The 18,741-nt window shown below is 40.9% G+C and overlaps 1 protein-coding gene across 2 annotated transcripts in view; it reads right to left on the reverse strand.

Annotated features, from left to right (window-relative positions):
- Positions 1-1,526: 1,526 nt before the first annotated feature.
- The window catches only part of LOC141101317 (albumin-like), a 46,378-nt gene continuing 29,163 nt past the window's right edge, over positions 1,527-18,741 (reverse strand). For both annotated transcript variants that reach the window (XM_073590341.1, XM_073590332.1), the window contains 8 exons: positions 18,057-18,271; positions 9,050-9,182; positions 8,870-8,967; positions 6,327-6,465; positions 4,586-4,803; positions 4,169-4,301; positions 2,091-2,145; positions 1,527-1,656 (listed from right to left, as the gene is read on the reverse strand). In XM_073590341.1, the coding sequence (XP_073446442.1) occupies positions 2,101-2,145; positions 4,169-4,301; positions 4,586-4,803; positions 6,327-6,465; positions 8,870-8,967; positions 9,050-9,182; positions 18,057-18,271 (981 nt within the window). In that variant the 3' untranslated portion in view covers positions 1,527-1,656; positions 2,091-2,100. The remainder of the gene's footprint in view (positions 1,657-2,090; positions 2,146-4,168; positions 4,302-4,585; positions 4,804-6,326; positions 6,466-8,869; positions 8,968-9,049; positions 9,183-18,056; positions 18,272-18,741) is intronic.

Below are 18,741 nucleotides of genomic sequence, written 5' to 3' on the forward strand. Positions count from 1 at the left end.
GGGCGGAGCGCTTGCAGAAGCACTCAGAAGCTGTAGGACCTAGCACCACGTGACCTGTGATGTCAGAGGGGGCGAAGCTTATCGCAGGGATGCTGAAGTGACAGGCAGAGGGCTCAGAGAGCCAGGAGTTTATACAGTAGCGATGGTTGGGCAATCCAGAAGTCATACACAGGAGAATCAATGCGGTACAGAGTCAGGAAGAACAAGAATGGTCAGGGAAGCAGGAGGTCAGGCACGGGTCGGGCTGCACGGTACAAAATCAGAAAGCCAAGAGACAGAAACCAAAATCCAGACCAGGTCATACACACCACAAACACGGAAGCAGGCGAGAGGCACTTAGCAAAGGCAGGGTCGGACACACTCAAGTATGAAGTATAAACGACAGGGAAGGTTGCTCGCCTGTGGCCATGAATACCCTCCCTGAGACCGAAGAGAGGCTCCAACCATTAACCCTTCGCTTGTCAGACCAAAATTCCAGATACCATGACATTAACCCTTTGCTTGTCAGACCAAAATTCCAGATACCATGACAGTAATATGTGGTCTGGACATGGTGTGGTGGTATTTGTCCCTTGTATGTGGTATTATTGGTCATCATATGGTGGTAATATGTGGTCTGGACATGGTGTGGTGGTATTTGTTTTTTGTATGTGGTATTATAGGTCACTAGGAGGTGGTAATATGTGGTCTGGACATGGTGTGGTGGTATTTGTTCCTTGTATGTGCTATTATTTGGTCACTATGTGGTGGTAATATGGTGTCTGGTTATGGTGCGGTGGTATTTGTCCCCTGTATGTGATATTATTGGTCATTTTAAAAATTGAAAAATAAAAATATACCTAAATTGTATTGGATATTTTAACAAATGTTTAATAAGTTAAAGTAGAGTATGTCCCGGCCAAAAGAGTCTACCTTGTCGTGGTGGAGGCTTAAAAAATCTTTTGACTGTGGACAGTTCAAGACATGGAGGCGGGGCTGGGGTGGAGCCTGGGCGGAGTCTCAAGGGAGCGCCAAGAATTTTGCCAGCATGCGTACCCGAAATTCCTAGTGGCAGTCCTGACCCTCAATGCAGTCAGTACCTTATCAGCAGGAGATTATCACTGCAGGACAGCTGGCCTTGTGCATACTAGTCCAACAAAAACCCCAGCACTGATTAGCAGCTCTCTGTCACTATACAATGTACACAGAAAGCTGTGGTGTGGTAGGGGTTATACACAGCTCAACATCTGAACTCTGCTTGATCTGTAGCAAAGAAAACTGTGATTCTATCATATCTTCTGCAACCAGTTAACTAAGTAATACATAACTAGAATCAGGGTCTCTGTCCTTACCTCATGGGACTGTCAGATTCATAGCTAAATCAGATTCCTTTTAATAAACCTGTAGTATATTACAGTTTATTGTTCTCTTTTTACATGAACTTTTTGCTGTTTTCTCTAACCCCGTAGATATCTTCTTCATGTGCCTTAATTGAAGATCACATGTTTTATTTTACTACTCCAACAGAGAAAACAAGCGTCTGAACGTTAATTCACAAAAGCTTTTATTTCATATTGTAAAATAGTTCTGTATATATTTTAGTTTGAGTCTTCTGAAACTTGTACTAATGATCGAATATCAAAAGTTCCTGGTCTTGTTCCCCTGTGAGACTGCAGTCTGTGGAAAGAAAAATTTGAATAATTGGCATAAATGCAATTAAATCAACAATTTTTAAGATATAATTATACAAGGGAGACATGCGGCATTGGGCTGCTTCTGAGTTGCTATATAATCATAGAGTAATATCATCTGTGAACCTTAAAAAGTCCAACGTGAATAAAGCAAAAGTTTGTGTTCTTTTTCCTAACTGAATACAGACGATGAACAGAAGATGAAGAATATAACAATCTGTTCAAGTGGGTCAACAGATTCACATATAAGGATACAAGATTCTGTATTAATATTCTATATACGCTTATAATAATGTTCCAGTGTTTTGCTATTAATGCCAGCTCGCGATTTTACCATGGCGAAACCATCTTGCTATATTAGGATCTGCATTCTTGTATAGCTATTTGTGTAGAATTTCACGTGGAATGTCACATATTTACCTCCTTTATATTAGTGCGAGAGCAAATTCTTCAAATATAGAAGAAAAGCTGGTCTCTGGAGGGAAAAAAAAACAATGTAAATATCAAGAATTAATCCCTCAAAAATACAAGAGGTGTTTACAGAATAGACATCCCTTCTTGAAACTCATTTTCTTCAGTTTTTTGGTCTCATTTACTAATACAAATGTACAAATGTCCCAAGACTCTGGTTTAATTTGCATAAAAACTGATCTACATTTAGAATTTGCTTTAGGCACTTTTAGTTACAGATAGGTATTCCTTGACATGGGGGGGAGGGGCTTGAATTAAATGCAACAACGTGAACCTCAACTGCACCAAACCTTGTCACAAAATACTGGCGTAAAAAAGCCACTCAATAAATGGTATAAAGTTATACAAAACTGTCTGAAGATATGCGACAATTATTATTTATATGTGGCATCTTTTCCCACTACATGTACATGTAAATACTAGCCAGGAGTAGTAAATTTGTCCAAAAAGTTGTGTAAATGTTAGTATTATGTTTTTACACTGACCATACATCATTTTTTCCTTCATGTGCTGATTTTTGTTAAGCCACTGATCAGACGAGACATATATGGACAGCATGGTGGCTCAGTGGTTAGCACTGTTGTTGGGGTTCTGGGTTCCAATTCCACCAAGGACAACATCTGCAAGGAGTTTGTATGTTCTCTCCGTGTTTGTGTGGGTTTCCTCCAGGTACTCCGGTTTCCTCCCACATTCCAAAAGACATACTGATAAGGAATTTCGATTGTGTACCCAAATGAAGATGTCTGTTAAGCGGTGTGGAATGTGATGGAGCTATATAAGAAAGCCTAATAAAGTATATGACCTGAGACATACTATACAGCAAGACTATAATCTCTGGTCTGTGCTTTGTTTTTTGCAAATATGAATCAAGCAGTTTCATCCTTTGAGCCCTCAAGTTTCTATTCTCTGTTGCTAAAGTGTGAGCGGACACGTCCCACGTGATTCACGTTCTCTCTATTTTTTGCACTCTAATTTCTAGTCTTGTACAGTGTTCCTTTCCGCAGGCGACATACAGAGTAGACCTCCCTGTCCTCTGGTATTTATTATGATGTCTATCCCGCCATACTTATACAGTGTCTTTTCTGTTTTACAGAGGATGAGAATGACATTACAGTTCTCAACATCTCCTCTGACCAGCAGAAAAGTCTCTGCAGATTCTCAGACAGCCTGTAAGCCAAAGCTGTATTGAGGCGAGCTGAATAAAAAAAATTAAGTCAAATAGGAGGAAACTGCAGATGACACTTTCGTCCTATATCAAGAAACAGAAACTTGTTAATAGATGTAAATGAAAAACACGTTATAATTTACTGCTTTATTTAAGTCTACAATAGTCTTCAGTGATAACCTCTGGAAGATCTAAAATTGGTGGCTGCATTTATAGTAAAGAGGCGATTACACTGCAAGATAATTGTGAACGAGTGTTCTTAAAAAAGTGATTATCTTGCTGTGTAAACAGGCTGCCGATCACCAAATGCAAAGTTCTCATTCATCGGGTGAAATGATCTTTTTTTGCAGAGTAAAAGATCACCATTTTCGGTGTTGCCTAGTCCTTTGTAGCCTATGTGCACCAAGCAATCTAGTATATGGTATCTAGCCAAACCACCATTGATCGGTAAAAATTTACTCATCCGCGGTCTTTCCCTGTAAACAGACCTAAAACTCATCTTAACTCACATTAGATCTAAAATAGCTTCAGTTACAGTAAAGCAACCTATTTAACGGGTCTGTTCACATAGACTGACCGGCAGCACTGAATGACCGCTGATCAGTAAAGCTTTTCCAGTCTTTGGTCGTTTATTAGCCTGTTTACACAGGCAGACCGCGGTAAACGATGTGCTCTGAAACAAGTTTCCGTATTTCTCATCAGTGGATGATGCATGCATGGATGCATGACTATTCACACTGAAAACTTATAGAAAATTCTTAAAAACACTGGTTCACTCTAATCTTTCAGTGTAAACACAGATTAATTCACGCTGGATCTACAATATGTGCATTCACAGTGAACAATAATAAAAGAAACTCACTTCACTGTTGAAGCAGGATTGGTGATTTTCTTCGGCACAGCATTTCTCTCTTATTTCATTGAATTTTCCAATAATCTGCATCCTTTTCTCTGGTGGGGTATCAGGCTTGTCTTTCAGGACACGAATCAACATTCTGTAATTTATTTAGAAAAGGATAGAACAATAAAGGCAATAAGAAAAAACTAAAAGAATATCTGTACATTACATGTTTAGCATCGCCCAAGCCTAAAAAACCGCTTGGATATTTGGCAGCCTGACTCATCTACAATTCGAGATCTTTTTCTATTATAATAGAATTTATGAAATGTAGCATCACTCAAGAATTGGGTGTTACTTTCCTAGTTAGGTTTTTATCAAAGGATAAATGGGAAAATAAGAAATAATAACATTGGTTCCAGATGTAATTTACAAACTTACCCAAGCCGCTTTTGCTTCTGCTCCTCTTCTGTCCCCTCACAGACATCAGCACCAACTTTGTAGTGATTTACATCAAACTCTGGTGCTTTGTAAGATGGGTCACGACCAAGTTTTGTAAAGCATGGTCTTCTGTCCGCATAAGAGTCAACGCAACAATGATGAACTTGATCGTTTATGAATGTTTCTCTTTCACACATGTCTCCTAGTAATATATCCAGCTGGAAATGCAAAAATAAGTATATTTTAATTGATGGAAAACCGTTATTAGTATAGATTGTAACCAAAAATCTAATATATAATGTATAATCTAATAATATTCAGTATCAATTGTTATTTAGCAATGCCAATTTGTAATTAGCCTTAGGGTGCCTTCAAACACTGCATTCCTGATAATAAAATGTCAAAAAATGCCCAAAAATTAACAGGGTTTTCTATTATCTAAATGTCTGTAACTTATAAGGTGGATTATGTGCACTGTATACAAAAGGGCCGTAACGCTGTCATAAAATTGCTTGACTATTCTCCAAACTTTTGCACAAATCAAAGTTACTCAAAAATGTTTAATTTCTGCTATTTTTCTGCCTGTCCCAACAATTTTTTTAAAAAGAGGACAGACACTGGGGGCAAAGTCAACAAACTCATGATAATTTACACAACAAAAGTGGTGTAAATTACAAAAGAAATGTATGTCAGGCCCTGGCTGGCATAGGCTTCTAAAGATAGAGCAGGGCAGTTGAAAGATGCGCCAAAGTCAATAAAAGGACTCAGGAGCACAACTGGTATGAATGAGACGCATTTCACTCCAATGTTTCCATCACTAATACTGGCATACAAAATACCAGTCTTAAAGAATTGGGGCCAAAGTGTTTTGGGGAGGTTTTGGGTTGTGCGTGAGACAAGAATTTATATAATTGGCTCTAGGGAGGACTCTTATGGTCCCTTTAGAAGTGCCACCCGCAGTCATTAAACGATTGCCAATCAGCTCTCAACACAGGCCTACAAACATTCTTTATGCCCAGAATGATCATTAAAGCTATCATTCTGTCCCCATAAAGTTACTTGTTATTGTAGGGTCAACGTGATGCCAATACATATTTTTAAGCCTGTTTAAAATTCATTGCACACCCTTAACAAACATTTTTCTAGTTAATCGTGAGTTTGGTGGAATGTTTGGATGGTCCTATACTAAGGAACGAGTGCTGCTATGAACGCTCATTCAATGATTATTGTTTCGTCTAAGTGGGCCATTTCTCCTACGCAGCCAGCAGAGTTCTGTATACGAAGGCTGCACATAGCAGTATGGCATCTGTACGTTCCTGTTGGACACTGTCTGTATAAACTGAATTACTGCTAGGAGCATAATTTTGGAGTCTGAATGAACCTGACATTTTTTGTCTGTAAGATTTGTATGTTGGTAGATACCTATGGAGCTCTTTGGCAGCCAATATACAGATTCAAGTTTCAATTAAAGATTTATTTCTTTATTTGAAAATCAAATTTCGTGATCATTGTTATTCTGCACTGAATATATCTGCCCAGTGTGTACGAATGTTGAGGAGACATCCTGGATTATATATAAGATGGTGAAAATTTTCTGCAATGATTTTCTTGGACCCTTCACAGTATCTACACAGCTTTTTTTGGATTATTGTTTTCTAATGTGGCCAGATCCATGAAATTAAAAGAATCAGTGCCTAACGTCACATATGACTTTAGGACCGCACACATGAAAGCAACATACCTTGTCATCTGCACAAGACAGTCTTTGGTTCTCGGGAAGTGCACAACACTTGCCAGCAAATTTGGTCATTTTACCAGTGATTCTAAGAAGAGTTTCATCTGACACCTGAGGCATTTTTGGTACGTAGCGTCCTAGCAATCTGACAAGCAAAAAAGATATCACCTACATTAGAAAATTTTCCTATCAAATTACTTAAAAAGGATTGATATTTTAAGACAGTCTTTGCCAATCATACAGCAATCACTTACAATTTTACCACTTCAACAACATCTGCCATTGAATATATTTGATCAAATCAATTAACTTAGTTTAATGCTCTATGCAGTAGACTCTTGGGCATTAATTACCATTATTAAACATTCAGAATTATTAGGAATTATTAATATATTCCATAGTATACAAGTGCATTTCTAAGTATCAACCAGGTCAAAATAATACCTATAATCACTATTGATTCTATTAACAGAACAATTTTTTGCATCTTTTGTATCTGACCCCAACAATAGTTACCGAATATACTCGAGTATAAGTCGATCCGAGTATAAGTCGACCCCCCTAATTTTGCCACAAAAAACTGGGAGAACTTATTGACTCGAGTATAAGTCTAGGGTGGGAAATGCTCCATAGATTATTCCCCCATATGGTGTCCTCAGAAGAAACTCCATAGATTATTCCCCCATATGCTGCTCCCATAAGAAGCTCCATAGATTGTTCCCCCATATGCTGCCCCCCCACAAGAAGCTCCAGATTATTCCCCCATATGCTGCCCCCATAAGAAGCTCCTTAGATTATTCCCCCATGTGCTGCCCCCATGCCGCTGCTGCTGTTGCATGTAAAAATAAAAAAAATGACATACTCACCTCTCCGTCGCTGGGTGTCAGATTCTCACCTGTCCTGCGTCCATGGCTGCTCACCGCTATCTGCACGTCATCAGTCAGTGACGTTCAGACTGCAGGGGGCGCGGCGCACACTAACCACGTCACCGCGCCCTCTGCTGTCTGAAGTCACTGACCGATGACAGACAGCAGCAAGCAGCCATGGACGCAGGACAGGTGAGTATCGCTGTACTTACCCGTCCTGACGCTGTCTTGAGCCCCCAGCTTCTCTGCGCTCTCTCTTCCTGCCTTCAGCGGTCACGTGGTGCCGCTCATTAAAACTCATCAATATGCGCATATTCATGAGTTTAAGGCTGGTTTCACATTTGCGTTTTTTTGCGCTGGAAAAAAACGCATATGTGCGCATGCGTTTTTTCCCCTATATTTAACATGGGTGTGCATACCTGCGTGCTGGTAAGCGCATGTATGCGATTTTCATGCGCTGCGTTTTTTTGGGGTGTGCGTTTGTATTTTCCAGACACAGCATGTTGCATTTTTTGGCCCTGCAAAAAAGCGCATGCGCACATATGCGCACGTTTTGCGCTAAAAATGGCCATTATAGCCTATGGATGCGCATACATGCGCACTGGCATGCTCATGTATGCGTTTTTTTGCACATGCGTTTTTTTTGTTAACCATGGAATTTAGGGGTTTGGGTTAGAGTTAGGGTTAGTTAAGGGGGTTTAGGGTTAGGGTTAGGGTCAGGGTCAGGGTTAGGGTTGGGGTTAGGGTCAGGGTTAGGGTTAAGTATGGTTTGGTTAAGGGTCAGGGTCAGGGTTAGGGTTGGGGTTAGGGTCAGGGTTAGGGTTAAGTATGGTTTGGTTAAGGGTTAGGGTCAGGGTTAGGGTTAGGGTCAGGGTTAGGGTTAAGTATGGTTTGGTTAAGGGTTAGGGTCAGGGTTAGGGTTAGGGTTAGGGTCAGGGTTAGGGTTAAGTATGGTTTGGTTAAGGGTTAGGGTCAGGGTTAGGGTTAGGGTTAGGGTTAGGGTTAAGGTTAGTTAGGGTTTGGGTTAGGGTTAAGTATGGTTTGGTTAAGGGTTAGGGTCAGGGTTAGGGTTAGGGTTAGGGTTAAGGTTAGTTAGGGTTAAGTATAGTTTGGTTAAGGGTTAGGGTTAGGGTTAGGGTTAGGGTCAGGGTTAGGGTTAGGGTCAGGGTTAGGGTTAGGGTTAGGGTCAGGGTTAGGGTTAGTAAAGTCATGGTTTGGGTTAGTGTGAGGGGCCACCTAATGTTGGAAAAAAACGCAAACGCGGTAAAAACGCACTAAAAACGCATACAAACGCATAAAAACGCTGCGTTTTTTTCATGCATGCTCATAAAAATGCTTGAAAAAAACGCAGCAGTTGTATGCTTTTGTATGCGTTTTTTCAATGCGTTTTTTTGCGGGAAAAACGCGCTGCAAAAAAAAGCAAGTGTGAAACTAGCCTTAATGAGCGGTACCACATGACCGCTGAAGGCAGGAAGAGAGAGCACGGGGAGAAGCTGGGGGATCAAGACAGCGTCAAGACGGGTAAGTATGACCTGACACATCCGCCCCCCCCCGACCCCTTTGTATATGGCTCGAATATAAGTCGAGAGGGGGACTTTCAGCCCAATTTTTTGGGCTGAAAATCTCGACTTATATTCGAGTATATACGGTAAGTTATTCACAGAATTACTGAGGGAAACTTACTCAGCATTATAAGCATGAGGTCCATGATGTTCATAAGCGTCACAATTTTGCTTTGCTAGAGCTTGGATTTCTTTGATTCTGGCTTCAAACAGTTGAGGCTGCAAAGAAACCAAAAGCAGATTATTTCTACAACCTGTTTTTTACTTTGGCAGGCATTTGCCTAGGTAAAAGACGTCTTACCGCAGCCTTGTAGCAATCCGCAGGATGTTCCTCTGCACAGCACTTTGTGAGCAGGGCCTCATAGCCTTTAGCAACTCTCATACAGGATGAGTCGGATAATTCTGGATGCCTTCTTGTAAATTCAAAAAGGAACCTACAAGAGAGCATATTAAAAGAATATTAGATGCTGTAAACTACATTATCATGGGAATTATGGACATACATGTCACAGTAAAATTTCCTTCAAGCAGACGTAAAATCAACAATTATTGGAATATACTGTATCTATAAATATGACAACTGAATATATATATATATATATATATATATACAGGGTGGTCAAAAAGTAGGTGGACAGAAAATAACAACATTTATTTTGATTTATATAAAAAATTATATTTACTAACACAAGCATAAAATTGACAATTAAATTTTATGCTGAACAATAATACAAAAGCCCTTAAATTTTATCAACACTGGTGATCAAACTGTTTTCCATCACAATTTGCACAGCTTTGAAGTCTCACTCTTACGCATCGACAAACATTTTTGCACAAGTCTCCTTGGATATTAATTTCTTGAAATGCATCTCTTATGTAATTTTTCAACTCACTGACACTTTTTGGTTTTTGACTTTAAACTTTGTCCTTGAGTACTCCCCAAAAGAAACAATCAATTGGGGTCAAATCTGGTGAACGTGTCGGCCAATCAAGTGGGTCTCTTCGGCCAATCCATTAGGAAATCTTTCACCAAAATACTTGCTGACTACTCTTGAATAATGTAGAGGGGCCCCATCTTGTTGGAAATAAAGGTAATTTGAATTAGGATGTAACTGGAGAACAACTTGATTCATTAGAATTTTGAGATACTTATCTCCTGTGACTGTTCCATCAAAAAAAAAAATGGTCCAAAAACACCAAAACTTGAAATACCACCCCAAACATTGACACCAGGCTCATTTAGTTGTTGCTCTAATGTTAAAAGCATGTTCTCATTATACCAGTAAATACAATTATGTCTGTTAATATGGCCAGATAATTTGAAAGAAGCTTCATCACTCCATATAATGTTATCTAAAATTACTGGATTTTCTTCAATTTCGTTAAGCATAATCTCACTAAATTGCAGCCGCCTGTCTGGATCAATAAACCATGAATTAGACGTAGATGATAAGCTTTCCACCCAATAGATTTAAGGATTCGCATGATGGAAGCTCATGAAATTTCCAATTCTAAAGAGACTCTTCTTTTGGACTCTGAACAACAAGTTATTTATTATTTTCTGTACAGGCTGTTTTGGGTCGACCAGTTTTTGGAGCATTAAGGATTGAGCCAGTGGTATCGAATTTGTCACGAAGGCGGTAAATGTTTTGTCTCTTTGGGGCTTGAGTAACAAATGTTTCAACCCAATTTGCTCTAACTGTTTCAGCATTTTGAGATTTCCAATAATCTTTTAAAATCCATTTTCTTTGATCTGTATTTAAATTATTTGCCATTATGGGTTATCTGAATTATCTGAAAAGAAAACAGATTGGGGGGAGATTTATCTGTGAAAACGGGATCTGTGAAACTGACTCAGTTGCCCTTAGCAACCAATCAGATTCCACCTTTCACTTTCCAAAGAGTCTGTAAAGAATGAAAAGTGAAATCTGATTGGTTGCTAAGGGTAACTGAGTCAGATTCACTTTACACCATGTTTGATAAATCTTCCCCTTCATAACCCTATTACACATACTGTCCACCTACTTTTGGACCACCCTGTATTTATATATATATATATATATATATATATATATACACACACACACACAGTAAGGGAAAAATATATACATATGTACAGGTGCTTCTCACAAAATTAGAATATCATCAAAAAGTTAATTTATTTCAGTTCTTCAATACAAAAAGTGAAACTCATATATTAGATAGTCATTACAAACAGCGTGATCTATTCCAAGAGTTTATATCTGTTAATGTTGATGATTATTGCTTACAGTCAATGAAAACTCAAGTCAGTATCTCAGTAAATTAGAATCTGCCTATATAAAAATGAGTGTGTGTGTGTATCACCAACCAATCACGAAGCATCTTTCATTTCACCAGAGCTCTTTAAAAGAAGCTGAGCTGTGATTGGTTGCTATGAACAATAGTTTTCCCACTACAGAAAACACCTCAGCAGACACTGAAATGGTGAAAGAAATCTAGCATCCCCAGGAACATAAGCTCCCAGCCATTGTCTGCCCCCAGAAAGGAGAGAGCACATGACAGAAATGGATCCCCCATCCTGTGCCCATATACCCAACACACAACCTCCATCCATAGGCACATCTTCCCTCTTAAAGGGATCATTGGTATGGAAGTTAGGGAAAATCCATCCAGCACTTTGGTACTGACCCCAGGCCTCTCTTAAAGGGATCCCCTGTATGGAAGTCAGGGCAAATCTCTCAGTGCTCTGATTCTGACCCCAGGCTTCTAATAAAGGGATCATTTGTATGGAAGTCAGGGCAAATCCATCCAGTGGTTTGGTTCTAACCCCAAGCCTCTCTTAAAGGGATCCCCGGTATGGAAGTCAGGGCAATTGCCTTCAAATGCTCTGGTACTGACCCCAGGCTCTCTTAAAGGGATCTCCTGTATGCATATTCCCAGTGCCTTCTGGGATAAGTGAAGAGTCTCCGCGAGCTCAACGATCACTGGGTTTTGGCCGTTGCAGCTGAAAAGAGGAAATCGGAAAACCAGGGGAAGAGTCTTGAGGAGATCATTTGCATATTCCCAGTGCCTTCTGGGATAAGTGAAGAGTCTCCGCGAGCTCAACGATCACTGGGTTTTGGCCGTTGCAGCTGAAAAGAGGAAATCGGAAAACCAGGGGAAGAGTCTTGAGGAGATTATTTGCATATTCCCAGTGCCTTCTGGGATAAGTGAAGAGTCTCCGCGAGCTCAACGATCACTGGGTTTTGGCCGTTGCAGCTGAAAAGAGGAAATCGGAAAACCAGGGGAAGAGTCTTGAGATTATTTGCATATTCCCAGTGCCTTCTGGGATAAGTGAAGAGTCTCCGCGAGCTCAACAATCACTGGGTTTTGGCCGTTGCAGCTGAAAAGAGGAAATCGGAAAACCAGGGGAAGAGTCTTGAGGAGATCATTTGCATATTCCCAGTGCCTTCTGGGATAAGTGAAGAGTCTCCGCGAGCTCAACGATCACTGGGTTTTGGCCGTTGCAGCTGAAAAGAGGAAATCGGAAAACCAGGGGAAGAGTCTTGAGGAGATCATTTGCATATTCCCAGTGCCTTCTGGGATAAGTGAAGAGTCTCCGCGAGCTCAACGATCACTGGGTTTTGGCCGTTGCAGCTGAAAAGAGGAAATCAGAAAACCAGGGGAAGAGTCTTGAGGAGATCATTTGCATATTCCCAGTGCCTTCTGGGATAAGTGAAGAGTCTCCGCGAGCTCAACGATCACTGGGTTTTGGCCGTTGCAGCTGAAAAGAGGAAATCGGAAAACCAGGGGAAGAGTCTTGAGGAGATTATTTGCATATTCCCAGTGCCTTCTGGGATAAGTGAAGAGTCTCCGCGAGCTCAACGATCACTGGGTTTTGGCCGTTGCAGCTGAAAAGAGGAAATCGGAAAACCAGGGGAAGAGTCTTGAGGAGATTATTTGCATATTCCCAGTGCCTTCTGGGATAAGTGAAGAGTCTCCGCGAGCTCAACGATCACTGGGTTTTGGCCGTTGCAGCTGAAAAGAGGAAATCGGAAAACCAGGGGAAGAGTCTTGAGGAGATTATTTGCATATTCCCAGTGCCTTCTGGGATAAGTGAAGAGTCTCCGCGAGCTCAACGATCACTGGGTTTTGGCCGTTGCAGCTGAAAAGAGGAAATCGGAAAACCAGGGGAAGAGTCTTGAGGAGATTATTTGCATATTCCCAGTGCCTTCTGGGATAAGTGAAGAGTCTCCGCGAGCTCAACGATCACTGGGTTTTGGCCGTTGCAGCTGAAAAGAGGAAATCGGAAAACCAGGGGAAGAGTCTTGAGGAGATTATTTGCATATTCCCAGTGCCTTCTGGGATAAGTGAAGAGTCTCCGCGAGCTCAACGATCACTGGGTTTTGGCCGTTGCAGCTGAAAAGAGGAAATCGGAAAAACCGCGCACCTATCGGCGCGCAAATTTGGGCTCATCTTTCATCGTTTTTAAGAAATCTCAAGATGGAAGAGGCCAGGAGCCATTTGGTGAGCTGCATTTCTTGCTACATGTTCACAGACTTACCAGTGGAAAAGCCAAACTTCACATGCCACAAATGCAAGCTTGTGTCCCTGTTGGAGGAAAAGTTGCAAAATCTCGAAGAGAGGTTAGCTACGTTGAAGATCATTAAGGAAGGTGAAGAGTTCTTGGACAGAGCAGAATTATCTCTTCATGTTACAGAAAGAGAAGAAATTCGAAGTGCACCTGAAGAAACAGAGGAATGGAGACATGTGACCCAGAGAAGCAGGAGGATCAGGAGGCAGTCAGCACCCATACTGCTCAGAAACCAGTACCAGGCTCTCACGCAGGAAAACAATGAAGAAATACATCAGGATAAGACTTTGCCAACAAGCAGCAACCTTGTACGCCTTCAGAGTCCTCCTGGATGGAGAAAGAAAAATGTTGTGAAGAAGAAACGGAGAGTGGTGGTCATGGGGGATTCCCTGTTGAGAGGAACTGAGGCCGCTATCTGCAGACCGGATATAACTTCTAGAGAAATGTGTTGTCTTCCAGGTGCAAAAATTAAAGATGTGTCTGACAGGATATCAGGACTCTTCAGACCTACAGATGACTACCCATTCCTGCTACTACATGTGGGGACAAATGACACTGCAAGAAACGACCTGGAAACCATCTGCAGAGACTTTGAAGACTTAGGTAAGAAAGTGAAAGAACTGGGAGCGCAGGTGGTCTTCTCTTCCATCCTCCCAGTGGATGGCCATGGAACAAGGAGGTGGAATAAGATTCTGCAGGTGAACAACTGGCTACGTCGATGGTGCCGTCAGCAACGATTTGGATTTCTGGATCACGGAGTGAACTACTTATACGATGGACTACTTGCTAGAGATGGGGTGCACCTTACGAAGACTGGTAAGCATGTATTTGGAAGTCGCCTTGCTACACTTGTAAGGAGAGCTTTAAACTAGAACAACATGGGAAGGGAAGCAAAAGACCAGAAAAAGCCATACACCTGACAAATGCTATTGAGAACTCTGCTATTAGAAGTGGAAAGGAAGAACAAAGACGAAAGAATCTAATTAATAAAAATATTGGAGAAAGAGAAACCAATCACAAACTAAAATGTTTCTATACTAATGCACAAAGCATGGGCAACAAACAAGGAGAATTGGAACTACTAACACAGGAAAAGAAATATGATGTCATTGGAATCACTGAAACTTGGTGGGACAATACACATGATTGGAATACAAGACTAGAAGGATACAACTTATTTGCAAGAAACAGACTTGATAAACGAGGAGGAGGTGTCGCATTGTATGTTAGAAACGCGTATATCTGCACAGAGATTGAAGCTTCAGAGACTGGGAGTTCTGTGGAAACTGTTTGGGTAAGAATACAAGGACAGAACAATGGAAAGGACACCATTGTAGGCATTTACTACAGGCCGCCTGTGCAAGCTGAAGCTATGGATGAACTCTTTATGCATCAAATGGCCAAGTTCTCCAAAAAATATGACATAGTTGTCATGGGAGATTTCAACTATCCAGACATTTGTTGGGAATCTCTCTCAGGCAAAACTAACAGGTCAAGGAAATTCTTATCCTCTCTTGCTGACAACTTTATCTTCCAAAAGGTAAGGGAGAAAACAAGGGGAACTGCTACCTTGGATCTAATCCTTATAAACAGGGAGGAAATGGTTGAGGAGGTAAAAGTGGCTGGGACCCTAGGAGGTAGCGACCATGCTATTTTAGAATTTTGGATAACTAGAGGCGGAAGACCTGTGAAGACTCAGACGTCAAGGTTAGATTTCAGAAAGGCAGATTTTAAGGGATTCAGAAAGAGAATTGGAGGGATCCAATGGCTGGATATCCTTAAAGACAAAAATGTCCAGGAAGGATGGGAAATCTTGAAAAATGAAATTCTCAAAGCACAGTTGTTAACAATTCCGAAAAGAGGGAAGAATAGGAAGCAGTTAAGGAAACCAGGATGGATGAACACAGAACTTAAGCACATGCTAAAAAGGAAGAAAAAAATGTTTATAAAATGGAAAGAGGGAGGCATATCTAAAGAAGAATATAATGCTGTCTGCAGAACCTGCAGGGCACAAATCAGATTAGCTAAAGCTGAAAATGAATTGAGGCTTGCAAGAGATGTCAAAAGCAATAATAAAGGATTTTGGGGATATGTCAAAAGAAAAAGAAAAGACAAAGATGCTATAGGATTTTTACAGGATGAAAATGATGAAATGGTAAGACAGGATGTTGAGAAGGCTGAACTTTTAAATTCCTATTTTGCATCTGTTTTCTCTCAGAAAGGAAATGTAACATCAACTGTTATTCACTGTCCTATTAAGGGAATAGAAGAATCCAGGATATCTATAAACAGAAAGATAGTGAGGAAACACTTAGCTAGCCTAAATGAATTCAAGTCTCCAGGTCCAGATGAATTACACCCCAGAGTACTGAAGGAGATAGCAGAAGAAATTTTTGAACCCCTCTCTATAATCTTTGAAAATTCTTGGAGAACAGGAGAAGTGCCAGAAGACTGGAGAAGAGCAAATGTTGTTCCTATCTTCAAAAAGGGGAAGAAGGTGGACCCAGGTAACTATAGGCCGGTGAGTCTGACTTCTATACCAGGAAAGATCTTTGAACAAATTATTAAACAACATGTATGTCAATACCTGGATAAGAATGAAGTGATTAAACAGAGTCAGCATGGGTTTGTAACTAATAAGTCATGTCAGACTAACTTAATTTCCTTCTATGACGGTATCACTGATTGGGTGGATCAAGGAAATGCTGTAGATATAGTATATCTTGACTTCAGCAAAGCATTTGACAAAGTCTCTCATACAATCCTTATTGAAAAAATGATTAAGTATGGAATGGACAAGGCAACTGTTAGGTGGATTCATAACTGGCTTAGTGATCGGACCCAAAGAGTGGTCGTAAATGGCTGCACATCCAGTTGGAAGAATGTCTCAAGTGGGGTACCACAGGGCTCTGTCCTGGGCCCTGTATTGTTCAACATCTTTATCAACGATTTAGATGAAGGCATTGAGGGTAAACTGATTAAATTTGCTGATGACACAAAGCTAGGAGGGATAGCTAATACTAGAGAAGAGAGAGAGAGGATTCAAAAAGATTTAAATAAACTGGAGAAGTGGGCAGCAACAAACAGAATGGTTTTTAACAGGGAGAAATGCAAAGTACTACATCTGGGCAATAAAAATGGAAAAAGCATATATAGAATGGGAGGAATAGGGCTAAGTGACAGCACATGTGAAAAAGACTTGGGTATACTAATAGATCACAGACTGAATATGAGTCAACAGTGTGATGCAGCAGCAAAAAAGGCAAATGCAATTCTAGGATGTATTAACAGAAGCATACAGTCTAGATCACGTGAAGTCATTATTTCCCTCTACTCCTCTTTGGTCAGACCTCATCTGGAATATTGTGTCCAGTTTTGGGCACCACATTTTAAAAAAGACATCAACAAACTGGAGCAAGTTCAGAAAAGAGCGACCAGAATGGTGACCGGTCTGCAAACCCTGTCTTATGAGGAAAGGTTGCAGGATTTGGGAATGTTTAGTTTGCAAAAGAGAAGACTGAGAGGAGACTTAATAGCTGTCTACAAATATCTAAAGGGCTGTCACATTGTAGAAGGATCAACTTTATTCTCATTTGCACAAGGAAAGACTAGAAGCAATGGGATGAAACTGAATGGGAGGAGACACAGATTAGATATTAGAAAAAACTTTTTGACAGTTAGAGTGATCAATGAGTGGAACAGGCTGCCACGAGAAGTGGTGAGTTCTCCTTCAATGGAAGTCTTCAAACAGAGGCTGGACAGACATCTGACTGGGATGATTTAGCGAATCCTGCTTTGAGCAGGGGGTTGGACCAGATGGCCCAGGAGGTCCCTTCCAACTCTACGATTCTATGATTCTATGATTCTAAGTTAGGGCAAATCCCTCAGCGCTCTGAATCTGACCCAAGAATTCTATTAAAAGGATCATTGGTATGGAAGTCAGGGCAAATCCACTCAGCGCTCTGGTTCTGAACCCAGGCTCTCTTAAAGGGATCCCCGGTACAGAAGTGAGGGCAAATCCATTCTGTGCTATGGTACAGACTCCAGGCCTCTCTTAAACGGATCTCCGGTATGGAAGTTAAGGTCATTCCACTCAGCGCTCTGGTTCTGACCCCAGGCTGATGGGATGATGTGGGATATTAGGGTGAGTAGTCCGATGGCTCTGGCTGATGGGATGATGTGGGATATTATGGGTAGTAGTCCGGTGGCTTTGACGGGATGATGTGGGATATTAGTAGTCTGGTGACTCTGGTTGACCAGACGATGTGGAATATTAGGGGTAGCAGTCCGGTGGCTCTGGCTGACGGGATAATGTGGGATATTAGAGATAGTAGTCCGGCGGCTGTGACAGAATGATCTGGGATATTAGGGGTAGTAGTCCGGTGGCTAGAGCTGATGGGATGATGTGGGATATTAGTAGTCCGGTGGCTCTAGCTGACGGGACGATGTGGGATATTAGAGGTAGTAGTCCGGTAGCTCTGGCTGACGGCATTATTCAGGATATTATAGTGAATGTGGCTATGCGGCGTGGGCGGGGCTATACACTCAGCTTTATATATATAATATAATCATTATAATTTGTTATAACTAACCGTAGTTAGTTACTATGCCCGGGCAGCGCCAGGCTCTGCAGCTAGTAGTTAATAAAATACACCTTCAGTCATCATATTTTTAAACATATATACACACTTTTTGCAATAAGTTTTGATTATATGTGCATATGCTGTATGGGTTTCCATCTAAGTATATTTACTTGGCTAAGTAGAGATCTTTTTCTTCTGCATAATGTTTGCACACATCCTCGGCCTCTACAAACTCTTTCATTTCTTTAGGCAGATCAGCTAGGACGTATTCGTTGGGTAAGGTCATCATGCAGGGTGTGCGCTCAAGTATACTCTTTTCACAACAAGCTTTCAAGTTGGGTGATATCTTCTCATGATTATCACAGACATGCTGCATGTATTCCATCTGCCAGATAGAGACATAAAGGATTAGTCCTATGGCTGCACTGTAACCACTTACAGTGAAATCAGGTCTACAAGAAGAAATGTTCTGAAATGCTGTGCCCAGGATCTGCTCAAAGTTTACTAGTTTTATTAGTGGGTGAGTGTAAGTCTGGAAAAAGATATCCCTCTCCATGTCTTACAAGGTTGAGAGGTATGTCCTTCTGTTAGTGCTTAGGTTCTGTGATAGGACTCTTCCTATGGGGTCCCGTGATTTATATGTACGTCCCTGCATTATTACAATAAAGAGAAATTGGGGATCATTATTATAAGGAGGCACATTGGACAATTAATATCATTATAGGGAAAGCATAGGAGGCATTATTATTATACAAAAGCACAGGGGTGTTTGTTTTATTGTAAGGAGGTGTGGGGTCATTATTATTAGAAAGGGTAAGGGGTATTATTATAAAGTGATCCAAGGGGACATTATTT

The sequence above is a fragment of the Dendrobates tinctorius genome, unplaced genomic scaffold (assembly GCF_039654945.1).
Source record: "Dendrobates tinctorius isolate UK_male_01 unplaced genomic scaffold, ASM3965494v1 ptg000011l, whole genome shotgun sequence".
In the NCBI taxonomy this organism is placed as follows: domain Eukaryota; kingdom Metazoa; phylum Chordata; class Amphibia; order Anura; family Dendrobatidae; genus Dendrobates; species Dendrobates tinctorius.